The sequence below is a fragment of the Diabrotica virgifera genome, chromosome 10, assembly GCF_917563875.1.
Source record: "Diabrotica virgifera virgifera chromosome 10, PGI_DIABVI_V3a".
Taxonomy (NCBI): Eukaryota; Metazoa; Arthropoda; class Insecta; order Coleoptera; family Chrysomelidae; genus Diabrotica; species Diabrotica virgifera.
In genome coordinates this window covers 126,701,818-126,729,424 of record NC_065452.1, presented here as the reverse complement: position 1 = coordinate 126,729,424, position 27,607 = coordinate 126,701,818, and the positions used below count along the sequence as shown (strand labels likewise).

Below are 27,607 nucleotides of genomic sequence, written 5' to 3'. Positions count from 1 at the left end.
TCAACTAGAGACGAAGAAGAACTGCATCTATTAAAATATCTGCAGTATATTGTGGTTAGACTGTCCTCTAACGGGGAATGACAAAATAAATAAAATAAATTTCGACCACGAGTCAGGATTCTGTTAACCGAGATACTATAGTATCAAGCGGCGCCGCTAGGAGGAGCTTCTCCAACAATGCGTCTCAGAATCCTTTCTAAACCGAGTAAAGCATGAAAAAGAAAAATAAAATAATCGTTTTCGTTTTGATTCAATTCGAGTCTCTTGCCATCCTCTGACACGGTGTTTCTGGATCTTTATCCTTTATCAAAGAGGCTATTGCAAGTAGACTGAATTGAATCAACTCGAGACGAAGAAGAACTGCATCTATTAAAATATCTGCAGTATATTGTGGTTAGACTGTCCTCTAACGGGGAATGACAAAATAAATAAAATAAATTTCGACCACGAGTCAGGATTCTGTTAACCGAGATACTATAGTATCAAGCGGCGCCGCTAGGAGGAGCTTCTCCAACAATGCGTCTCAGAATCCTTTAAGAACACTTGGTCATTTTGTACTCTAAACCGAGTAAAGCATGAAAAAGAAAAATAATAATCTTTTTCATGCTTTACTCGGTTTAGAGTACAAAATGACCAAGTGTTCTTAAAGGATTCTGAGACGCATTGTTGGAGAAGCTCCTCCTAGCGGCGCCGCTTGATACTATAGTATCTCGGTTAACAGAATCCTGACTCGTGGTCGAAATTTATTTTATTTATTTTGTCATTCCCCGTTAGAGGACAGTCTAACCACAATATACTGCAGATATTTTAATAGATGCAGTTCTTCTTCGTCTCGAGTTGATTCAATTCAGTCTACTTGCAATAGCCTCTTTGATAAAGGATAAAGATCCAGAAACACCGTGTCAGAGGATGGCAAGAGACTCGAATTGAATCAAAACGAAAACGATTATTTTATTTTTCTTTTTCATGCTTTACTCGGTTTAGAGTACAAAATGACCAAGTGTTCTTAAAGGATTCTGAGACGCATTGTTGGAGAAGCTCCTCCTAGCGGCGCCGCTTGATACTATAGTATCTCGGTTAACAGAATCCTGACTCGTGGTCGAAATTTATTTTATTTATTTTGTCATTCCCCGTTAGAGGACAGTCTAACCACAATATACTGCAGATATTTTAATAGATGCAGTTCTTCTTCGTCTCGAGTTGATTCAATTCAGTCTACTTGCAATAGCCTCTTTGATAAAGGATAAAGATCCAGAAACACCGTGTCAGAGGATGGCAAGAGACTCGAATTGAATCAAAACGAAAACGATTATTTTATTTTTCTTTTTCATGCTTTACTCGGTTTAGAGTACAAAATGACCAAGTGTTCTTAAAGGATTCTGAGACGCATTGTTGGAGAAGCTCCTCCTAGCGGCGCCGCTTGATACTATAGTATCTCGGTTAACAGAATCCTGACTCGTGGTCGAAATTTATTTTATTTATTTTGTCATTCCCCGTTAGAGGACAGTCTAACCACAATATACTGCAGATATTTTAATAGATGCAGTTCTTCTTCGTCTCGAGTTGATTCAATTCAGTCTACTTGCAATAGCCTCTTTGATAAAGGATAAAGATCCAGAAACACCGTGTCAGAGGATGGCAAGAGACTCGAATTGAATCAAAACGAAAACGATTATTTTATTTTTCTTTTTCATGCTTTACTCGGTTTAGAGTACAAAATGACCAAGTGTTCTTAAAGGATTCTGAGACGCATTGTTGGAGAAGCTCCTCCTAGCGGCGCCGCTTGATACTATAGTATCTCGGTTAACAGAATCCTGACTCGTGGTCGAAATTTATTTTATTTATTTTGTCATTCCCCGTTAGAGGACAGTCTAACCACAATATACTGCAGATATTTTAATAGATGCAGTTCTTCTTCGTCTCGAGTTGATTCAATTCAGTCTACTTGCAATAGCCTCTTTGATAAAGGATAAAGATCCAGAAACACCGTGTCAGAGGATGGCAAGAGACTCGAATTGAATCAAAACGAAAACGATTATTTTATTTTTCTTTTTCATGCTTTACTCGGTTTAAAATTTTTATTGCAGATTTGGATTCTTTACGTAAAAATAGGCAACTTTTATTCGAGACATTTTTTCGAGCTATGGATAGATGGCGCTATAATCGGAAAACACGATTGTTGGAAATGGAAAATTAAATTAAAAAGTGGAAAGTTCCCACTAAAATGGAAAATTTTACTTAACTTTTTTTGGTTTTAGGAACTAATAATCACAACCCAATAGGTCCCCATAACGCTCGAGTGACTGCAAATTTAGCATACTTTGCTCCCCTATTATTCGTGTCAAATTTCAATATGATACGAAACAAAACTTCACGATAGCTTAGTGTGAAAACCTCGTATCTCATTTCACAGAAAATTTTACAGGATAGACTTTAAACTTAATTTCTGCATACTATAACTTAAAACAAAAAAACTATGTTTACATATTTTTGATTCTGAATATGTTTAGATCATTACACATGCATTTTTCATATATATTTTGGGTTAGAGTATGCAGAAATTCAGTTTAAAGTCACTCGTCATGTAAAATTTTCTGTACAATAAGATACGAGGTTTTCACACTAAGCCATCGTTCAACCAAACCTTGAATTAAAAAAATTCCTGTTTTTATCGTAGTCTTAGAAAAACCACCGGTAGAGAGGTTTTGTGCTACAATTAACATTAACGCATTCGTTTTGGCGTGTTAATTAAACGCTTTTCTTTAGTTCAATCGTTTGGGTCAAATCTTTGGACGTTAATTTGACTGCCTTTTGCTCAATGCAAATGACTAAAAATTTGCAGACATATGCATTCGCGGAAACAATACTCGAATAGTCAATAAAAAAATTGATTATGTTTATTAATTGTCTAAATAAAAAAACAATTTTAACGGAAAATTATTAAAATCTCTTGTTTTTTACAATGAAGAAACTTGAAACTTTTACAGATTGTAGCTAATTATATGAACTATACATAATTTCACTTTTTACGTTAATTGTTTACGTTATGCAATAGTTTCAAATTTTTTGCCGATTCCGACTACTTTTCATGTTTGTACCTACATCATATGTTTTATACATATTTTAATAAACGTGACGATATATTTTAATGTTTGAAAAGTGTAAGACTAAAAAGTAAAAAATAAAAAAATAAAAAAAAATTTTTAAGAAACGCTTTTCTTTAGTTACGAGTGCCTAAAATTAAAAATATAAAAAATCAACTAAAAAGCTAAAAATAAAAAAAATTGAAAATATCTAACACATTCGTTAAAGAAAAGCGTGGGGCGAAAACGGTTTATTCGATGAAGACGCGCCACGCTTTTCTTTAACGAATGTGTTAGATTTTTTCAATTTTTTTTTTATTTTTAGCTTTTTAGTTGATTTTTTATAATATTTTTAATTTTAGGCACTCGTAACTAAAAAAAGCGTTTCTTAAAAATTTTTTTTTACTTTTTTATTTATTCATTCGTTTATGTTGGATAATAAAAAAGTTATGTACTTTAACAACTACACATGTTCTTCATCAATACACTGTGTTTCTATATAAGTGTGACAAACTTTAAGGGCTAATTATTCTTCATGAAAAATTATGACAGTTGGCTTTATAAACGTATGTCCGCAAAAGGTTCGTTTCCGAGATACGGGATGTTGAATTTTGTCTTACAAACTGACAATTTATTGTATTGCTTTAAAACCGGTTGAGATGTGCTAATGAAATTTGGTGGGTTTTAATAGTTATTGCACATTTTTTGACATACAATTAACAATTTAATATTTACCATTAGCGCGCATACGTGTAATATGACCGATCATATTACCCGTATGCACGCTAATGGTGAATATAAAATTCTTAATTTTATGTCAAAAAATCCGCAATAAGTATCTCTTAAAACCTACCAAATTTCATTTGCATATCTTAACTGGTTTTAAAGCAATACATAAATCGTCAGTTTGTAAGAAAAAATTTAACATCCCGATGTCGGAAACGAAACATTTGCGGACATACGTTTATGAAGCCAACTGTCATAATTTTTTCATGCAGAATTACCCCTTAAAGTTTGTTGCAGTTATTTAAAAACACCGTGTATTGATGAAGAACATGTCTAGGTGTTAAAGTACCCAACTTTTTTATTATCCAACATAAACGAATGAATCAAAAAACAGATTGTTAAGAAAACCTGAGGCTATAGTTGGGTTTCGATTTCAGTATTTTATAAATGCTAGAATATGCCACAGGGTGATGCGAACTTTGAGAAAAAACACAGTTTGATTGGTACACCGGTATACAATGAAAATTTACCTGTTTAGCAGCAATATTATTACGGTGGTATTGTTAAATAATCAGGCTATAACATGTTGAAAAAATCACTTAAATCGGTCAACAGGTTTAGGAAATATAAGACATCAAAAATGTCCAAATTTTTAAGTGGGCCGATTTCTATGCACGTAAGTTTAGTTGGCAATCAATATTTCCTTTCTTATTTAATTAATTCTCTCTCTTTAATTATCTCGAATTCCATATATTTTCATTTTTTTTCTAGAATTTCTCAAAACATAATTATATTCACACCATGGCTCTCCTATGGATCAAGAGATGAGATAAGTTATCACATCAAGAGCAGAGCATTTTTTAAGTAATATGCATATTTAAAGGGTATCATCAAATATTGGGCGCGAACTATTATTAGGAAATTAACCTAAAGAAAACTGAATACCTAACAACGGAGAATACAGAAATAAAACATATGGAAATAGACGAAGGTAAACAAATCAAAGGAAGTGATAAGTACAAGTATTTAGGTTTCATATTTAAAATAAAGAAAGAACTGAAGAAGATATAAAAAATAGACTAGGACAAACAAGAAACTGCATACGAAAATTGAAGCCGGTACTGTGGGATAAGAACATCAGCATAACAACAAAAAGAAGAATATATAACACCATGACAAGAAGTATCCTGACTTATGGGTATGAAAATTGGATAATAAATAAAAATTCTTCTTCTTCTTTTACTTCTTGGAGATCTATCGATCTGTTAATTCTGAAGCTGGCTCTGGTTAATTTCCTGGGAGGTAGATTGCCAACTATCCCTTCATCTTTTAGGTGGTCTTCCGGGGGGGTCTCGAACCGGGCGGGTTGTTTTCTAGGGCAATTTTTGGGAGTCTATTCTCATCCATTCGTCTTACATGGTTGTACCACATCCTCTTGCGCTTGTACAGGACTTATATTATCATTCCAAAATAAAAGCAACTCATATTCATTTAATTTTTAAATATCTTAAAACAAACATTGCCTGTTGTTGTAAATAACTAGGTGACATAGATTTCCCAATATAATGCACTTGTTTCAAGATCACCTTAGTCAGCTATTTTGATATAATTATTTCATTAGGTCGAATCGTGTCAACAATCATAATAAACAATTGGGATTGATTATAGATACGTAACAAGTAAAGAAAGAGATCATTCATTATTCAGCATTCATTATTCAACCATCAAGGTAGTTATAATATAGACTTTCGTCCACCAACTTGTTACTGATAATATGGTATTAGTTTAACCAAATACAGTAGTTATGAGTAAATAGTGTATTCCTAACAACCAACCCTCTTCTCAGAGTAACTACCCCATTACGACACTTATCCTTTTATATGGCGATCCTTTGGAGAGAACCTTTTGACTTCTGATACAGGAACAAGAAAGATGGAAAGAAACTGGAAATGGAGGCGCAGAAAATTTGGGGTAACGTATCCATCCTCACATTAAATGGTACATATTATAAGGTATGCGAGGGAAATATGGAGTTGGAGAGACCTAGCCAGGGTCGCAGTAGCAGACGTCGGCAGGAACAAGGTTAGGAGACATGGGAGCCACGCCCAACGTCAAGAAGACCAGACTTCATGGACAATTAATAGTGGACAATGACAATAGTGTACGCGTGAGTAACTTTTAATCTATTTTTTTTCATGGCATACAGTCTCACATACACGTAAAATTTTCTTTTTTATTAATAATATAGTGAAATGCATAATATATAGTTATTTTGGGATAAATTAGGATTAATTATTTTTAATACAATTAGTAAATTAGGTCTAGTTTTTCGTAATATTCATTTCAAGAATCATTTATTTGACCAGTTACTTGATATTTTAACTACATAAGTGATGTTACATTTTATTTTTTTTTTTTTGAAAATAGACGAACTTTGATTTAAATACCTAGATAGAACTTTTAAAAAGTGTTTACGATTTTTATTTACATAATAACTATTTTTAACTCAATGCGAGTACATATATACATAAATCTATTTTTAACTTGAACGGATCAAAATGCTATATCAGGCTTTTATTTGACATAAAGTATATTATATTGTGGTTACCTGACCCTGAAATTACGAGTCAGAAATACATACATCAGGAATTTGCTGAATAGAGTTTTACGCATTACATAAGACATAAAAAATTACTGAAATTACACACTAGGAAAGGTGAATTAGAATTTAATGGAATTACGATAATGAATTTTGAGAATATATTGAAATAATATTATTGAGAATATAAGAAACGACAAACAAATAAACGTTTTAAAGAAGAAGAAAGGAAAATACAAACATGATGGACAAGAATAAGTTTCACGGAAAATGTGAGTTCCGATATTATGGGACCGATGAATCAAGATTTTAGAGAATTTTTTTACCAAGGACAAGACAAAGAAACATTAAAGAAGAAAAAAATTAAATATATGACTATGGAAAAGAAATTAAATAATTTATATACAAGGATATACAAGAATTTTTATACAATGATTTTAAGAAGAAAAGAAAGTAATGATGTAAGAAGAAAATAAAGGCATACAAGTCATAATGACGCAAGGAAGTTATATATGACAAGGAAACCCCATTGGAGGAAAAAGACAAAGAATATGGACAATTAAGCCTTAAAAATTATCGTAATGAAGGACAAGTTTTAAGGATAATTTAAAGAAGATTTGACTACAAAAGATTAGGAAACCGAATAATTAAAAAGAATTTTATACAGTAAAATGTACTATTTAAGAAGAATACGTTGTATTGCTTCAAGTACATGTAGATATTTAGTATAATATTAAGTTACTTTAATTTTTTTTAAGGTAAACTAACCTTAAATTCTATAATATAAAAATACTTATTTAATTCAAATGAGGTCATGTAAGACTGTATCTCAATTAGAGAAATAGAGACTTTTTTTTGTGACGTAATTAGTGACCATTCGCGAACCGAACCGAACTAAGCTGAACTAAGTGAGAAAAACTATTATTTAGTAAATAGCAAAATCTCACATTATTTATTTAGCGTTTATTCATAAGTTTTTCTCGTTCTTAACTTTTAGGTTAATTTTATAGGTAGTATATGTGCACATAGTATAGGGCCCTAGATAGGAAAATAACCTAGATAGGAAAAATAACCTAGATAAGAAAAATAACCTAGATAGGAAAAATAACCCTAGATAGATAGATGTTATATAGATAAATAGGATTGAAAAAGAATAGTCCTAGCTAGATAGAGTAATGATAGGTAAATAGATTTTTCGTGATTTTTTTTAACAGAATATAGTCTATTTTTATTACCACTTTCTTTCGAATTTTTATTGAATGTTGAAGTTTTGATACCGACAATAAGATTTTTGATTTCAAGTTTTTAGTATCGGTTGAATTTTAATATAAATATGATTTTTTAATGTGTTATGATGAATTAAGTAGAGTAGACAATTGATTTTTTTTAAATTTATTAAAAGCATAATTAATTAAAGACAACTCAGGAAAAAACACACTCTTGTCAACGAAAAAGGTACAAAATGAACATCAGAAGATTTTAGCATGCTCATTTCATGTTTTGAAGCTAACCGACTCTCATCAAGACTGAGCAGTTCGGATCAGACAGGAATTTAGAGATGCAAAATGTAGAAGATTTTTTTTAAGCGCACAACTATCCATTTTGTCTTTTTGGAACAAACCTTCTCACGACTAAGGACGTGCAAAAGGACCGGAAGCAAATTCAAGGGTATAAAGTTGCGAAAAACTACTTATCAAGTAGGTAGGGGTTAGAAAATGAAGAATTATGAAATAATACGAATATAGGAAGGAAGATACATGAAATATAAAGTAAGTGATAAAGAAATCATGAAGAAATATGAAGAAGAAGATTTTTGTTTATTATTACACGACGAAGAAAGTACTAAGTATAAAGAAAATGAAAATATGTATTAGTAAAGTACCAGACAAGAAGAAGAGGAAGAAAACGGAGAAATTTTTTTTAATTGAAAAGTATGTAAAAGGTCAGAAAATCAAATAATTATTTTAAAAGTGAAAGAAGTATAATTAAAAAGTAAGTTCAAATGTAAGAATTAAAGTTATAATTTTATTTTAAGTAGGGAAAAGGTAAAATATACATTACAATTTCTGAGTGTAGAATTTCGCGAGATATAAGGAAGTAATAAGTAAGAATAGACGATGTTTGAGGACTGATTTTTTTTATAGGGTAATAAGTTGTATATTTGTATACATTATATTTGTATTTTATATTTGTATATATTTGGATAAATATTTAACACAGAAATGAGTTGGTGACGTTGTTTAGAAAAATTTTCTTCTTTGTCGGAAAGGCAGAAAAAATAAGGTACATCTCTCAGAAAATTTTTCTTGTAAGGGTAGGGGATGTACAGGACTTATATTATCATTCCAAAATAAAAGCAACTCATATTCATTTAATTTTTAAATATCTTAAAACAAACATTGCCTGTTGTTGTAAATAACTAGGTGACATAGATTTCCCAATATAATGCACTTGTTTCAAGATCACCTTAGTCAGCTATTTTGATATAATTATTTCATTAGGTCGAATCGTGTCAACAATCATAATAAACAATTGGGATTGACTATAGATACGTAACAAGTAAAGAAAGAGATCATTCATTATTCAACCATCAAGGTAGTTATAATATAGACTTTCGTCCACCAACTTGTTACTGATAATATGGTATTAGTTTAACCAAATAAAGTAGTTATGAGTAAATAGTGTATTCCTAACAACCAACCCTCTTCTCAGAGTAACTACCCCATTACGACACTTATCCTTTTATACGCTGCCTCCCCCATCTTACAATATTTTGAATTTTGCATTGCTCTCTAATGTCTGTATTTCTTACTCTGCCTCTTCTTGTTTCCCCCACTATACACAAATAAAAATCCCAAAAACAAAATAAGAGCAACAGAGATGGAATTCCTAAGGAGAAGCTGCAGAGTAATAAGAAGGCATAGAATAAGTAACATAGATATTGATAAAAGAATGGAAATGAACTCAGATATAATAGACTATAAAGGGTGTTTGGTAAAGAATGGGCCATAGCTTAACCTTAGATTCCTGAACTTAAAATAGGTCGATTTAAGCTAACTTACCTTAGTACAAAAGTTGATAATAACCGAAATACAGGGTGTCAAAGTTATACTTTTATTTTATTTATTTTTGAATATTTCCTGACAGGCATGGGACAACACGAAATTTGGTAAGTGGTGCTGGTATTGTACAATATACTAAATTATGTTAAACAAACGTTTCTGGCTACTACCAGAGGCGTACGACGGGGGAACGTGAATGGTTGACCCTTCCCAAATTCTACGCCACTGGCTGAATTGCTATTTTAGTGCAATTTTTTGATTCTACAATACTTTTTAAGTAAAAAACATACTCTTTATTCGTAACGATAAAGCCATTAGTTTTAGAGATATTTGAAGCTAAAAACGAAGGAGCAAAATACATTAATCAAAATAAGTGTGCCTTTTCATTTTTAACTTCAAATATCTCGAAAACTAATGAATTTATCGTTACGAATGAAGAGTATATTATTTGTATAGAAAGTATTGAAGAATCTAAAAAATATGCTAAAATAGCTGTTTCATCAGAGGAGTAGAATTTGGGAAGGGTTAACCAATCACTTTCCCCTGTCGTACGCCTCTGGTAGTAACCAGAAACGATTATTTAACATAATTTAGTAGGGTGTATAGTGCCTACACTTTCTGCCAAGTATCACACGGAAATGTCAAAATATTTTAAAGTATTCTTTTTTTTTAATAATTTATTCTTTATTTAAAACTTTAAGAACTATGTGTGCCCGGTAGGGCAGACCGGGGTTGGTTGTTACAGGGGCAAGTTGTTACAGACGCTTTTATTACTTACGAATAGTCGTTGACTCCATAACAAGTCTGAAGAATTTCGCGCATGTCTGTTACCTATAATATATCCAAACGACACAGCGCCAGTCCATCGTATAATCCCGTAGAGTGTGGTTATGTGTTTTCATGCCTCCGAATAAAATTTAATGTGCCGAAGTAAGTATTAATACCTTTGGTAATACATAATGATATTAAATATTCTTGTGACGTGTAAATGCATTAGTATATTATGTTTCTTTTTTATTATATAGTTGCTCAATAAATATAGTTTTAAAAAAAAAAAAAAAAAAAAAAAAAAAAATGAATAACCATTTTCAATTTCGTTGCAAAACGAAAATACAGCCGAACCATATTCCAGTCCAATCAGAGAGTGCTGCAAGCACCTCTACCGGTTTCGAAACTTATTAGTCTCTCATCAGGAGGCACATATGCTGCTCTCCCTGATCCAACCAAAACAAACCCCAGCGTGCAGTCCCGAATTGCAACGAACGAAATGGCATAGATGCCCTAGCGGCAACTGCTAGCAAAAGACTAAGTTTTCACTCTAATGGCATATAACATATCCCACCAGAATGAAAACAATGGGAACCTTCTCTGGTTACACCTCCGAGGCTTCTACAATTTGCAAGCCATACGGATGCTGAGACTAAGGAAGATGAGGGAATTCTACAATTTACAATTCACGTCACATCTGCTCAGCGCGGTAAAGTTCCAACGAGATTGGTTCCCTTCATACTCCACACAGAGTAAATGTAAATAAAAAAAAAAAAAAAAAAAATGAATAACCATTTTCAATTTCGTTGCAAAACGAAAATACAGCCGAACCATATTCCAGTCCAATCAGAGAGTGCTGCAAGCACCTCTACCGGTTTCGAAACTTATTAGTCTCTCATCAGGAGGCACATATGCTGCTCTCCCTGATCCAACCAAAACAAACCCCAGCGTGCAGTCCCGAATTGCAACGAACGAAATGGCATAGATGCCCTAGCGGCAACTGCTAGCAAAAGACTAAGTTTTCACTCAAAAAGACTAAGTGGAGTATGAAGGGAACCAATCTCGTTGGAACTTTACCGCGCTGAGCAGATGTGACGTGAATTGTAAATTGTAGAATTCCCTCATCTTCCTTAGTCTCAGCATCCGTATGGCTTGCAAATTGTAGAAGCCTCGGAGGTGTAACCAGAGAAGGTTCCCATTGTTTTCATTCTGGTGGGATATGTTATATGCCATTAGAGTGAAAACTTAGTCTTTTGCTAGCAGTTGCCGCTAGGGCATCTATGCCATTTCGTTCGTTGCAATTCGGGACTACACGCTGGGGTTTGTTTTGGTTGGATCAGGGAGAGCAGCATATGTGCCTCCTGATGAGAGACTAATAAGTTTCGAAACCGGTAGAGGTGCTTGCAGCACTCTCTGATTGGACTGGAATATGGTTCGGCTGTATTTTCGTTTTGCAACGAAATTGAAAATGGTTATTCATTTTTTTTTTTTTTTTTTTATTTACATTTACTCTGTGTGGAGTATGAAGGGAACCAATCTCGTTGGAACTTTACCGCGCTGAGCAGATGTGACGTGAATTGTAAATTGTAGAATTCCCTCATCTTCCTTAGTCTCAGCATCCGTATGGCTTGCAAATTGTAGAAGCCTCGGAGGTGTAACCAGAGAAGGTTCCCATTGTTTTCATTCTGGTGGGATATGTTATATGCCATTAGAGTGAAAACTTAGTCTAAATAGTTTTGTTAAAGTTATTCAGCATTTTTTACAAACCATGCTTTTGGGGTTGGTTGTAACAACCAGCCCCATAACGGGGTTGGTTGTTACGTTTGTCGTCAGCATATATTTTACACGTTTTGTCTAACTCAATAGTGTTTAAGTTTTATTTCAGTTATTTAATAAGTAAAAGAAGTGTTTTTGAAGAACTTTTGTTTGATTTATTTAAAATACATTTCTTAAAAATAGTTTTTGTTATGTTATTCTTTTAGCCAAATCTGTAACAACCAACTCCGGTCTCCTCTACTATAAAACTATTTGCCATATCCTTATGGTACTTGGCAGAAAGTGTACGTACTGTACACCCTACTAAATTATGTTAAATACTCGTTTGTGGTTAATACCAGAGGCGTAAGACAGGGGAAAGTGAATGGTTGACCCTTCTAAAATTCTAATATCTAATATCTATTCTAATATCTTCCCTATTTTAGCACAATTTTTAGATTCTCCGATACTTTCTATGCAAATAATATACTCTTCATTCGTAACGATAAAGTCATTAGTTTTCGAGATATTTGAAGTTAAAAATGAAAAGACACTTATTTTGATTAATGTATTATGCTCCTTCGTTTTTAGCTTCAAATATCTCGAAAACCAATGGCTTTATCGTTAAGAATGAAGAGTATGTTTTTTACATAGAAAGTATTGGCGAATAAAAAAATTTCACTAAAATAGCAATTCCGCCATTGGCGAAGAATTTGGGAAGGGTCAACCATTCACGTTCCCCCGTCGTACGCCTCTGGTAGTAGCCAGAAAGGTTTAACATAATTTAGTAGATTGTACAATACCAGCACCACTTACCAAATTTCGTGTTGTTGTCCCATGCCTGTCAGGAAATATTCAAAAATAAATAAAATAAAAGTTTAACTTTGACACCCTGTATTTCGGTTATTATCAACTTTTGTACTAAGGTAAGTTAGCTTAAATCGACCTATTTTAACCTCAGGAATCTGAGGTTAAGCTATGGCCCATTCTTTACCAAACAGCCTGTATAGAACAGAAGAGATTAACCTGGTACGGACATGTCAGAAGAGTAGACCAAAATCGTTGGATAAATAGAATAAAAGAGTGGAGCACGATAGGAAGAAGGAAGAGAGGCAGACCCCGAAAATTTTTCAGAGATGAAGTGGACGAAGCAATGGAAAGGAGAAATCTACAGGAAGGGGACTGGGAAAACCGAAAGAACTGAAGAGAGCGGTTGAGCGCAGGAATACAGTGAAAAGTGTGGAAATATTTAGTATATGTATATAACTATTACTAGAGCAAAAATAGTAAAACATGAAGAGCAACTAAGAAAGAGTAAGGGTATTTAAAAGCAAATTATGATATACCGGGTGTCCACTTATATTTTCCCCCATTTTAACTGCCTATAACTTCTAAACGGCTCAAGATAGAAATATGCGGTTTTCGCTGAAATGTTTTATTTTAGTAAAAATTTTGTCTGAATGGACTGAATTTTTTATATCGCTTTCAAATACGAAAAGAAAAATGGCGGATTTTTGAAAAAAACGTTGACTTTTTTTTAATGGAACATCCAGTATATTTTTTTGTAAATTGAAAGAAAGGTCATTCACCTATCCAGCGATATAAAGTTTTTTAAAATCAGTTGTCAAATCACTGAGTAATTAATTTTTAAAATGAGATGTCCAACGTGGATATCACATACCTAAATAACACAACTAAGCAAATTGATATTATGTTATGTGATTTCCACATTGCATCTCTCATTTTAAAAATTAATTGCTCAGTCATTTGACCACCGGTTTTAAAAAATTTATATCGTTGGATAGGGAAATGACCGTTTTTTTAAAGTTTTTAGGTAAATGATCATTGTTTATGTCGCTTTTAAATAAAAAATGGCGGATTTTTGGAAAAAAAAAACGTTGTTGACTTTTTTTATTGAAACACCCAGTATATTTTTTTGTAGCTTGAAAAAACGGTCATTTGCCTATCCAGCGATATTAAATTTTTTAAAATCAGTTGTCAAATGACTGAGCAAATAATTTTTAAAATGAAAGATGCGATGTGGAAATCACATAACAATATCATTTTGCTTAGTTATGTTATTTAGGTATGTGATATTCACGTTGCACCGCTCATTTTAAAAATTAATTACTCAATGATTTGACAACCGATTTTGAAAAACTTTATATCGCTGGATAGGTAAATGACTTTTCTTTAAATTTACAAAAAAATATACCGGGTGTTCCATTAAAAAAAAGTCAACAGTGTTTTTTTCAAAAATCCGCCATTTTTCTTTTCGTATTTGAAAGCGATATAAAAAACTAAATCCATTCAGACAAAACTTTTACTAAAATAAAACATTTCATCGAAAACCGCATATTTATATTTTAAGCCGTTTAGAAGTTATAGGCAGTTAAAATGGGGGAAAATATAAGTGGACACCCGGTATTAAATTCGAAAAAGAGACCAAAATATGATGTTTACTAAGATACATTTTGAGGCAATGTATTAAAACTTGATGATAGTCTTTAATAATAATATAGATATTTTCTTAACAAATCAACAGTTCAATATATTTAGGTAAAATGTAATGGAACCTACCAATAAATATAGTAAAACTCATGCACACTGTAAAGTTCCAGCTCAAATCCAGCCAACAGATACATAATCATGATCCGTAAAGTGTGATACAAAATCCAGGTTCCAAAGCAGGCTATGTGTGGTCTAGAGATTGGAGAATTCACGGAAAGGGTGTGTAAGTATGCGTCTACTCTTTCCGCCTGAAAAAAATGTATGGTGAGTATATTTTACAACGAACAAAGTATATAAAAACAATTCGTAGTTTTAGACCAGAAAATCTAAAGACTTCTACTGGAACCAAGTTCTGGTGACAAGCCAAATTCGTGCTTCCTAAAATTTGCAAAGCAAACGAACGATACATAAGAAGAAGACTAGGGAGAATCTAAGATTGCATTCCACAAACCTAGCCCGATCAAAGAAAAATCTGACCCAAAAAAATAAAAGATGAAAATTTGGGAATAGGTACATAGTACATAGTTGAAATTGTCTATTATTATACAGGGTGTCTGCGTAACTTGGAACCATATGGGAAACTTTTTTAATATAAATTTTACGAAAAAAAGTCATTCTTTATAAAGTGCTCTGCATAGTCTAAAACCTAAGATGCAATCATCAGATATCAAATTGTGTCAACAGTATACGAGGTATGTCAAAAAATATGAATTTCGCTCAAGAGCAAACTACCTTTATATTTCAAAATATCAAAAAATTTTATTATGAAAAGTTATTTGTAATTAAAAACCATATTCAAATATGCAATAGCAGCCTTCTACTTGAAGAAAAAAATTTCTGAAATTTTCCTAAATTACCGATTTCCAACATCATTTTTATTTATTAGACATGTAAGAACTCTTTTATTAATAATTTTAGGAAAAAAAGTTATTCTTCATAAAAATCTGTGCATGGTCTAAACCTTAAGATGCAACCATCAGTTATCCAAGTTTGTTAATTTTATACGAGGTGTGTCAAATAATATGAATTAAGAAAGAATTTCAAAATCATATTATTTGACATTCATATTATTTGACACACCTCGTATAAAATTAACAAACTTGGATAACTGATGGTTGCATCTTGAGGTTTAGACCATGCACAGATTTTTATGAGGAATAACTTTTTTTCCTAAAATTATTAATAAAATAGTTATTACATGTCTAATAAATAAAAATGATGTTCGGAATCGGTAATTTAGGAAAATTTCAGAATTTTTTTTTTTCAAGTAGAAGGTTGTTATTGCATATTTGAATAAGGTTTTTAATTACAAATAACTTTTCATAATAAAATTTTTTGATATTTTGAAATATAAAGGTAGTTTGCTCTTGAGCGAAATTCATATTTTTTGACATACCTCGTATACTGTTGACAAAATTGGATATCTGATGATTGCATCTTAGGTTTTAGACTATGCAGAGCACTTTATAAAGAATGACTTTTTTTCGTAAAATTGATATTAAAAAAGTTTCCCATATGGTTCCAAGTTACGCAGACACCCTGTATAAGAAAATGTTTACAATTCTACATCCCCTCCATTTTACAAAATGGAGGGGAATATTCCCTTCTCGGAAGTGAAAAAATATACATTCAAAATAAGTCCGGAATTAGATAAAATGACTAATTCTACGCAACTTTTATTCTATAGAGTTTTTTTCATTAAGTCAATACTTTCCGAGTTATTTGCGAGTGAATATGTTCATTTCTAACAAAAAAAACATGTTTTGGGACGGTTTTTCGCAAATAACCCAAAAAGTAAGTATTTTTCGAAAACAATAGTCTAGACAAAAATATAGCTTAGAAAGAAGTGAAAAAATGGTGTACGCATGAAGTCTGTATACCCAGTCGAAGGGGAGTTGTAGCTAATGAAAAGTGGGTTCTTATTCGTCAAATTCCAAATCAAATATTTCAACGTGAAGTAACTAAAAAACGGACCACTTTTCGGGGAAAACTCATTACAACTTTTTTAAAGTGTTTAAAAAAGGTATATTTTTGTTTTTTTAAAAAACTTCTAACATTAAAAGGAACATTAATATTGTTGGTCTCTTTTATATTTTGGTAAAAAGAATCGCGAAAATCACCCCCTAATTAGCATCCCAAATAAAATTAATCGTTATCGCTTCACAAGTTACTTTGTTTATGTATTCTTTATAATGATCTATAAGTTTTATTGGTTCAAACTGTTCAGTTTTGAAAAAAATTGGTTTTAAAATAAAAAAAATTTTCTGATTTTGAAATTTTTTTTTCAAAATATCTTAAAAATTATTAGTGATACCAAAAATCTCAAACAGTAATAAAATGTACGTTTTGCTTTTCTGATTATTTTGGATTTTTTTGTTTTCCTGGTAGACAAAAATTTATTATGCTATGACTGTTCAAAGTTTGCATACTCTCGTGATTAGTGACTTGTTCAAGCCATTTTAACTACAGCCTTTTCAAAAAGAAGCACTTTGAACCGATGAAACTTACAGATCGTATAAGTTTCATTGGTTCAAAGTGTTCATTAAAAAAAAAATGGTTTTAAAATAAAAAAAAATTATAATTTTGAAAAAAATTCCATTTTTTTTTCAAAATAACTTAAAAAATTATTAGTAACACCAAAAATCTCAAACAGTAATAAAATGTACGTTTTGCTTTTCCGAATATTTTGGATTTCTTGTTTTCCTGTTAGACAAAAATTGGTTATGCTGTGGCTGGTCAAAATTTGCATACACTCGTGATTAGTGACTCGTTCAAGCCATTTTTAACTACAGCCTTTTCAAAAACAAGCACTTTGGACCGATGAAACTTACCCATCATATAAAGAATACATAAGCAAAGTAACTTGTGAGGCGGTAACGATTAATTTTATTTAGGATGCTAATTTGGGGGTGATTTTCACGATTCTTTTTAACAAAAAATAAAAGGGACCAACAATATTTTGAGCGTAGCTCACTTACTTTTAATGTTAAAAGTTGATTTAAAAAACAAAAATAAACCTTTTTTTAAACTCTTTAAAAAAGTTGTAATGAGTTTTCCCCGAAAAGTGCTCCGTTTTTTTGGTTATTTCACGTTGAAATATTCGATTTGAAATTTGACGAAGAAGAACCTACTTTATGTAATTTTGCTTAGAGCAAGATGATAGTCACCTCTGAAATGAATTGAAATGTAAACTGCCTTTCATTACCAAAAGATATTCTTACCTCATCTTGCAAAGATGCAAAGTCTTCTAAAATATGAGCCAGTTTATCTCGTTGCCTTGCTCTGTTATGTCCACACAATTGCATAAAGAGTGTAAATGGTCTTGTGCAATGTGATAAAAACGTATCAACGTAATGTTTGGCCTAAAATTTAAAAAAAAATATGGTTTACAACCCAATTCGTTATAGCTTACGCATTCCCTCAAGAGTATTATACACAATACATACATAAACCCTAACTTTTTTTTTTATTAATTAGAGGAACAATGCTCTAACGGGTAGTTCTTCTAAGACGACAGACTCAGTAAAACACAGGTTAAAACAAAAAAAATATTCTCGATGTAATTATTTACAGATCAAAAGGAAATAATTTTTTTTTTATTTTTTTATTATCTCCCTTTATTGACAATCAGATATAAAACAAACATCTATAAGTCAATTTGTTGGTCTTACATTAAATTATATTATTGTAAATGTGGTGACGTGGAGAGGTAAACATCCAGCGATGTTTCCTCAGTTACCTCTTAGGTCGGAGGGCCAGCTTCTTCTGAGGCTTCTATTGTGGACAGGTTGCAGTAGTGGATGAAGTAGTGGATTAGGATGGTCTTCTAGTTTGTTGTGGTGTTTTCTGTTGTTTTCTCGGATGACTTCGGTTACATATGGAATTTTTAGATCTGTGTGTAGAGTTTGGTTTGATACATACCATGGTGCATTAACTATTGCTCGAAGTATCTTGGATTGCGCTCTCTGGATAATCACAGTATTGGATTTGCTAGCACAGCCCCACAGTTCAATGCCATAAGTCCAGATTGGCTTTATCACTGCTTTATACAGGGTGTCCCGGAAAATAGTGCGTTCCTTCAAGGTATGGGCTAAGTGCACCATTTAGAGCAAAAAAGTCTAATAATTTTTTTTTGTTAAGTCAACCGTTTTCAAAAAAATAATTTATTAATTTTAATGCATTTGATTAATGTCCACAGAAAAGTAAATACAGCCGGCAGCGCTGCGTTCCTTCTGTGCTAAAATAATTTTACTGTAACTCAACTATCATGAATCATCGGTAATAGGCATAATATACATTGATAAAATACTGATAACAGTAATAGAAAAACAGCATAATATTTGTTTATTAAATATCCAATAAATAAGGTTTGTATAGTGTTTTAACTTACATAAAAAATTTTTATTACAATAAAGCTACGTCTTCAGGAAGCATCGATAGAACATGTTACAAACATTTGAGTACCTGCATTTCTCCATTCAATCTTCTGGAAAGTTCGAATGGTTCAATTAGATGATTATAAAAAATATTCCCAGCCCACAAATTCATACTTTTGTCAACCACGAAAGTTAAACACACCATTCATAAAAATAAACTTTATCTGCACATAACACTTTACACAGAAATTCGGGTTCTCTGAAGATCTTATTTTACTTGGAGGTAAATAGCCTTGCTGTAAATCTTGCACTAAACGTAATTAACATAATATCATGATACTCGCTATCGAAATCATGACAATATCACAACAATAGGATGTACCTATTCTGGGGTTACAAGTTACAGGTGATTATGATAATATGACTGTTTGTGTTTACAATTTGTATATTTTTATCTAAGCTGTGTCAAAATAAATAAAACTGCCGTGTTGCCAAATGTAAATTTTAGTAAAATACATTATTTTAATTTTTTGGGGCAACAGATGACTTTAGAAAAAAAAATTATAAGAAAGTTTTCTTTTAAATGGTGCATTCTACCCACACCTTTAAGGAACGCACTATTTTCCGGGACACCCTGTATATTAGCAATTTGTTTTCTATTGAAAGGTGAGATTTTCTTCCAATGAGCCAGTAAAGTTCTTTGGTTTTTAGGTCAAGTTGCATTCTTTTCTTTGTTATATGGTGTTTCCAGTTGAGTTTATTGTCAAAGTGTAGCCCTAGATATTTGACTTGATTACTTTGTGGTATTTTTATTTGATTGATGGTTACTGGTGGGCAGGCTCCAGTCCGGAGAGTTAATGTTATATGGGATGATTTTGTTTCGTTTACCTTAAACTTTCACTTCTTCAGCCATATTTCAAGTGAGTTTAGATGCTCTTGGAGATTTTGTGTTGCTGCAATAGGATCGTCATGCTTGGCAAAAATAGCAGTGTCGTCTGCAAATGTCCCGATGATTGTTTTATCATTTGTAGGCAAGTCATATGTATATAGTATGTACAATAATGGCCCTAGTATGCTCCCTTGTGGTACGCCAGAGTGAATAGGCTTGTATTCCGAGACTTCTTCATTAACTTTTACTTTAAACTGCCGTTCGTGTAGGTAGGCTTTCAGTAGGTTGTAGTAACTTGCTGGGAGAATTCTTTTTATTTTGCATAACAAGCCTGGATGCCAAACTTTGTCAAAAGCCTGACTGATGTCTATAAAGGCTGCTGTGCAGTACTGCTGATTTTCAAGTGACTGGTTGATGGCGTTGACTATGCGATGGCATTGTTGTATCGTTGAATGGCTTTGTCGAAATCCGAACTGATGATCTGGGATCCAATTTTGTGGATTTATTTCTGCATTTATTCTGTTTAGGATAATTCTTTCAAGCAACTTGGAGATTGTTGGTAATAAGCTGATAGGCCTATATGATGAGACATCTAGAGGGTTTTTGCCAGGCTTTGGTATCATAATTATTTGTCCAATTTTGAGTGCTTTGGGCCAGTAGTCACATCTAAGTATTGCATTGAATATGTGCAGTAGTTTAACTATGCTCTTTTTGGGTATTTCTTTTAACATTTTTTGCGGTTATCAGATCTTCGCCTGGTGCCTTCTTTGGGTTTAGGGTGGCAATTACGTCTCTAATTTCTTTTGGAGTAAATAGTTTTATTCGGTCCTGTATCTGTAGTGGTTCTTCTAATATTTGGTTCGCTTCTGGTACTTGGTCGTCATTTAGTGGAGTAAAAACTTCTGCTAAATACTCGGCAAATAGGTCAGCCTTTTCTTTATCACTTTTTGCCCATGGTCCTGGTGGTGTTGAATTTTTACGTATTGGAGGTAATGCTGTTATTGGCTTTCTCTTACTTTTTATGGGCTTCCATATAGAGTTGTCTTGTCTTGATAGATTGGTGATGTAATTCGTAAATGACTCATTTTTGACTTCTCGCAGCTTTGATTTTAATTTGTTGCTGATGCGATTGTATCTTGTTCTGCCGTCTGGTGTGTGTGTGTGTTCGTTGCCATGCAGATCTGGCCTTTCTTTTTTCAGCTACCAGTTTTTTTTATTTCTAATGGTATATTACTTATGTTTCTGTTGGGACTACTTTGTGGGGTAGCTGATTTAGCTGCATACTGTAGTATGTTTATAAATTTGTTATAGTCCTCTTCTATTTCTTCCGGTTTTTTCAGCCTCATTGTTATTTCGATAGTATCGTGAATTATTTGTCGGTAAGTGTCCCAGTTTGTTTTATTGTTGTGCAGGTGGAGTTTTGGTTTTTTAGTGATAACTGTTGTACTTACCGTTGCTATTATTGGGCTATGGTCAGTAGTTAGGTCGTAGCTTGGTGTTATATCTGTATAAGTTATACCAATACCGTTTGTTATGAAGAAGTCCAATAAATCTTGTTTTTTGTTGGGATCGGTCGGCCAGTATGTTGGTGTTCCCGTTGAGATAAATGAGTAATTCTTATTTTGTATAACATGTGCCAGTTCTCTGCCTTTTGTTGTTATAAGTCGTGACCCCCACAAGGTATGCTTGCTGTTGTAATCTCCCCCAGCAATGAATTTTGGTCCTAAAGTTTGGAAAAATTCTTCATAGCGTTCTCGTTTTAGATTATGGCGAGGAGGGCAGTACACAGCTGTTACGTTGACATTATGTCAAGTGAGTTATATGCGAAGTGAGCTCGCTCAATTCGCTTGCTGCCGTTTAATTATGAGCTGCAAATTACCTCACCACGGTACACCTTGCTGCTCAAGTTGGCCTGCCTCAGCTTGCGAGATCACGTCACCACGGTGCCTCGGTACTCAGGTCGGCCTGCCTAGCTCACCTCGCTTGGCTGGTAGTGGACCCCAGAGCTGTCGCTTCAAGACTGGAGAATCCCTGCTTGTGGCCTCCTTAAATATCCCTCTGCCTGTGTTGTTTCGGAGAAGTGGAAATGAGTGGGGCATCGGCGCGGATTGTGAAACTCGCACGGTTCTAGTATCGATGCGTGTTCGAGGCGTATCATTACTATGTAATCCTATGATAAACCAGCATTTTATATTAAACCTAATCTGCTACTTTACTCTCCTAGCTATTCTCAATATCCCTTTGTTTTTTATTGTAGTTGTGAGCTTCTACCTAATAACCAATATAACTTCTTGTATTTCAGTTCTTCAGTTTTCTTTCTATGTTCCTGCCACTTTAATTTCCTATCCAAATGTAGTCATAGTTTTCTTGTATGGAACGATTTTATTTTTTAGTCTAACTGGGTGATTATTTATTTCTTTGTAAATGAAATCGATATGAGCAGGTTTCCCTTCATTAATTATTATGCGCCATTTATTATTCCTAATGCTTATTTTGTCCACTGCATTTGGGAAGTGTCTAGTTGTTTCTTCGACTGTTAGTACTGTAGTGACGTCTGCAAATGTGGCCAATTTATTATTTTCTGCAACAGGGATGTCACAGGTAATATGGTTCCAAGAACACTGCCCCGTGGGATTCCTCCTTTTATTGGTTATAGTTCTGAATATTCGCCTTTCTGTTTAACTCTTAAAGTTCTGTCTTCCAAATATGACTGTGTTAGTGGATATAGTGGATGGAAATATATCTTTTGAGTTTTAGTAACAAGCTATTGTGACACACTTTATCAAATGCTTTTGCTATGTCTAGGAAAATAGCTAAGCATATTTTATTTTCTTCTAAGAGATCTCATCATTATCATCTTGGTGCTACAGCCCTTAGAGGGCCTCGACCTTCTCAAGCTTTCTACGGCACTCTGTTCTGTCCCTTGCTTGCATTTTCCATTTGCCGACTCCGATATTCTCGGCATCTTGTGTTACCCCGTCCATCCACCTCAGCTTTGGTCTACCCCGTCTTCTCATTCCCAAGGGTTGCGCTGTTAGAATCTTTTTTATCATGTTCGATTCAGGGGCCCGGGCTACATGTCCTGTCCACTGCAGAATTATAGTGATATCTTTTCCACCAAACGTATGCTTGTAGATATTCTGCAGTTCAACGTTATATCTACGCCTCCATATTCCGTTCTCACAGACCGCTCCGAATATCTTGCGTAGCACCTTTCTTTCAAAAATCGATAGAGCGGATTCATCTGTTTTAGTTAGCGTCCATGCCTCTCATCCATATGTGAGAACGGCGACTATCAATGTTCTATACAGCCTTATACTTGAGACAGACGTTTGTTAGTTAAGTATTTTGATAGACCATGATAACACCTGTTTACAATTATTATTCGCCTTTTTATTTCCCCTGATGTGTTATTATTGGGGTTAACCGATGTCCCTAGATATATGAACTCTTTGACCACTTCGAAGTTTTGGTCATTGATGATTTGATCTGCGTCAACATTTTCAGCTCTTGTGTTTGTGTTAGTCGCCATGATTTTGGTTTTATTTGGATTTATATGTAACCCCATTCGTTCTGCTGCTGCTACTAGCTCGGTTAGGATTTCCGCAGTTCTCGCCCTGGTTCTTGTTATAATGTCCACGTTGTCTGCGTATGCTAGAATTTGGACTGATCTATTAAATGTTGATCCCCTGCTATCTAAATTAGCGTCTCGTACGACTTTTCTAAGGCTACATTAAAAAGCTGACACGCCAGCGCATCTCACTGCCTTAACCCCCTATGTATTTCAAATGAGGTTGACGAGTGGTTTTGAATTTTTACTGCTGATATGCTATGTCTATGGTTTGCCTGGTTTGGTAATCATGGTTAGTTAAGCTGTTTTTCACGTTATTGATACTGTTATATAATTTTTATGGGGAAAATTTAGCGAATTCATCTTATATCCAAGACCACAAGATCGTAACTTTTCATCGCACTGTATATGGCCAAAATTTGTAAATAATATGTTTTAGTCGTAAGCAGTGTTTCGTGGAAAGTGAAAAACGTTAGTGGTTAAGATTCTACGAACGGACTTAACAATTCAAGGACAATAGAACTAAATTACGATCGGTTTTAGAAAGTGGATGTATTTGCGATTGACGTGAACAATAGAACATTTTTAAATGCTTCCTAGAAAATAACGATGGTAAACAAAATTGTTTAGTTTTAGAATATAGGGTTTTTCTAGCATGTAAGAAAAAAAATAATTTTGGTATCTCCTGGAATTTGACAAGACGGAAAATTTGTATACAACACTATTTGTTTTTAAGAAAGAAAAGTAGGGATGCAATGTGTAGAGAGAATGCTTGTGATTGGCGAGGAGACTGATGGAGGGGAGTAGAGTGTTTGAGTCTCAGATGGATGAAGGAAAAAGATTTACTGTGTAATTAAGATCTGAAGAGAGCAGTCCAGTTCGGAAAGTAGTGATTTTGTGTGAAGTGGTTAATTTGGTGGCCGTGTAAGCAGATTTCTGTTGAGACGAAATCGTGATCGAGTCGAGAAATAAAATCTCCTCGTGTCCGAATAGATTCCAGTTTCTGTCTGGAACGAGTAGCCGGTTTGTATCAATTTTGCACAAGATATCGAGCTGAGAAAAAATCTTGGAATTATAAAGATTGATATTGTTTCTATCGAGTCAGAGACTAAATTGAGCGAGTGCGGTTTGTTGGTGAAGCAGTTGGAAGAGAAGGACCGTCGCAGCATCCGAAGGAGTACGTGTGGGGGAACCGAGGACAACACAATCCATGATAAGAAGTATAGAAGACAAAAAAGGTTAGTCAGATTATGTGTGAAAAGGAGAGTTGTTTTATATTACATACCATGTTTGTTTTAATTTAACAGTTTTACAGCATAATTCATTCATTCATAAATTCATAAGATATAAGTAATCTTTTTACAAGGTGAAAATTAAATTTTGTTTTTTTTATAATAATAAGAACAGTCTACCGAATCTTTTAAATGAAAATTTGTTGAAAAAAGGAGATAGTAGAATTAAAGAATAATTTTATTAGATAAGAAATTTTTTATAACAAAATTGAGTTTTAGCATACATTTTGAATCGTATATTTATGGTATAGTATATAAATAAATAATATTTATAGAATTTATATAATTTTGAGTACATTTATTTTCCTTGTTTTGTCCTGGATGAAGTGAGCAACGAGAAATACTAGAAGCCACAAAATAAAGGTAATACATTAAAATCAATTAGCCCTGAGAATAAATTTTATTGGAAACTTTTATTAAATTTTGGTTTTCTTTCCATGAGTAGTAATTAAAATAATTAATTAATTAATCTAATTAATAAGATGCTGATCAATCTCATAACAGAGAGAAAATATAGAGCATAATCATACATATTGTGTATATTGCATTTATGAACCAGGTTATTTCTTTAGAGGTAATATAATTAGTTAACCTCTCGTGGTTGGTTCTTATAGGATTTTCTATACCTGCTCCCTTGTTTTCTGGTGTAGTTGTAGGTTTCTGTTTGTTCCATAACTTTTGTCTTAACCTGTTTAATCAACCCTAAATGATGATATTTTATAAATCTAAGCTGACTAAAACTTATTACCTGTGAATTATTTAAAAGAGTCTTGGAAATCAGGGCTGGTGGTGAAATAAATGTTTTGACAGACTCTTTAAGAATGTCTTTTAAATTTCCAGTTGAACCAGGGTACATCATCTGTAGAGCTGAGCGAGATAATATACAAGGACTAGTTTTACTAAAGTCGATGAAAAAATCCTAAAAAATATTTATATTAGTGTAAAGTCACATAATTACATATTTTTGCAATGAGTATAATTCTTGTTTTTTAAACAAAAAATTTGAAAAAGCGGATTTAGATATATTAATAATAACGGAAACAAAGAAAAAGAATAAAGGAATAGTAGAAACCGACAATGACCACATTTTCATATGGAGTGGAGTAGAAAAGAATGCACGGGCAGCAGCAGGAGCGGGATGTTTAATAAAGAAAGAACACAAAAATACACTTAACAAATGGGAAGCAATAAGTGAAAGAATACTGATGATATAATTAAAATGCAAGACACAAATCAAGACAATAATAGCAACTTATGGACCAGATGAAAATGAAAAAACGGAAGAGAAAGATAAATACTGGAATGAACTGCAAGAGACTATAGAAGAGTGTAGAGAAAAAATATATATTACTGGAGACTTTAATGGACGAGTAGGAATAAAGGATGATATATCGCCGCCGCCTACGAAAAGTATAACTCCGAAAAACGCCGTTAAGAGGAGAACTTTCAATGAACGCCGCGAAAAATATTATTTTCGATTATATGATTGTGAAAATTATAATCCCTAATAAAGTGTTAGCGAAAAAATTATTTTTTGAGGAGTATCAGCAGAAAACATCATTTCTGTTTGTGGGTCCACGAAAATTATAATTACTAAAAAGTTCTCAGAAATAATTGTTTTTGTCAGCAGAAACAGAAAGAGAAAGGGAAATAATTGTTTTCGTCGGCATCTATTATGAACTAAATCTTTTCGTTATAAATATTTTGGGAGTTATAATCTTCGCGGACACGCATATAAAAAGAATTGTATCGCCAACACTTATCAAAGAGTTATTATTTTCAGTGGAAATGTATTAGGAATCACATTAATCATAGGTACCAGCGATATATGGAGTAGTAATCGGAAAACATGGTGAAATTACAAGAAATAATAATGGAAAAAGACTACTGAAGACTACAAGAAGAATTTTGTGTTAACAATGACTTAATAATAACAAATACTTATTTTGAACATAAAGAGATTCATAAGATTACTAGAGAAGAACCGAACAGAGGAGAAAAGTCAATAATAGACTATATATTGGCAGAAAGAAGTAATAGAAACTCAGTAAGGGATGCTAGAGTTAAGAGAAGTTATGAGATAAACAGTGATCATTATTTCCTAACAGTTAAATTCAGAAGCGAAGAAAATATGTCAGAGACATGCAAAGAAAAGAAAAAAAGGACATATAAAAATAAGGACTTACAAACTGAAAAATAAAAAAATACAGAAGAAAAATATCAACAGATAGTATCGCGAGAAATAAATAAATATCAAGAAAAAACGATACAGAGGCCGCTAGAAACAAAATGGGAAACCTTTAAAAATATTGTAATACAAGCAGCAAAGGACGCCTGTGGTACTTACAATAAAGACAACAATAAGAAACAAACATCTTAGTGGACGAATGAAATTAAAAAACAAGTAAGAAAAAGAAGAAAATATGGAAAGAATATTTAAATAATAGAACAGAAGCAAATTATACAAGTTACAAAGAACAGAGAAACATAGTAAAACAAATTGTAATAAAGGAGAAACAGAGAAGTTGGACAGAATTTGGAGAAAAAATGGAAAGAGATAATAAAGGAAATTAGAAGCTATTCTACAAAGTTCTCAAAAATCTTAAAAAAGAAAAAGTAGATATAAATACAACCGCAATAAAAAACGAAATTGGGGAGATACTGATAGAGGAGGAAGAGATAATTGAAAGATGGAAAGAATACTTCAAGAATCTACTAAACACAGAACAGAAAACAGACAATCAAGATAACGAAATGGAAGAGGAATAATGGAATATACAAGAAGAGGTACTAAATGAAGAGATAACTAGAGAAGAGTTAGAAGAAGCAATAAGGAGTCTAAAGAACGGCAAAGCACCAGGAAGAGATAATATAACATCGGAAATGATAAAATATATGGGAAACAGTGGAAAACTAGTATTATTGGATATATATAGACAAGCATGGAGGGAAGAAATAACACCTGAAGATTGGAG

General features: G+C 32.9%; 1 protein-coding gene across 1 annotated transcript in view; it reads right to left on the bottom strand.

Annotated features, from left to right (window-relative positions):
* LOC126878507 (N-alpha-acetyltransferase 35, NatC auxiliary subunit-like) overlaps positions 1–27,607 on the bottom strand; it is a 73,616-nt gene that overhangs the window by 16,760 nt on the left and 29,249 nt on the right. Inside the window, exons 7-9 of the mRNA XM_050641257.1 lie at positions 25,381–25,551; positions 17,726–17,866; positions 14,574–14,752 (exon numbers count right to left, since the gene is read on the bottom strand). Of these exons, the coding sequence (XP_050497214.1) occupies positions 14,574–14,752; positions 17,726–17,866; positions 25,381–25,551 (491 nt within the window). The remainder of the gene's footprint in view (positions 1–14,573; positions 14,753–17,725; positions 17,867–25,380; positions 25,552–27,607) is intronic.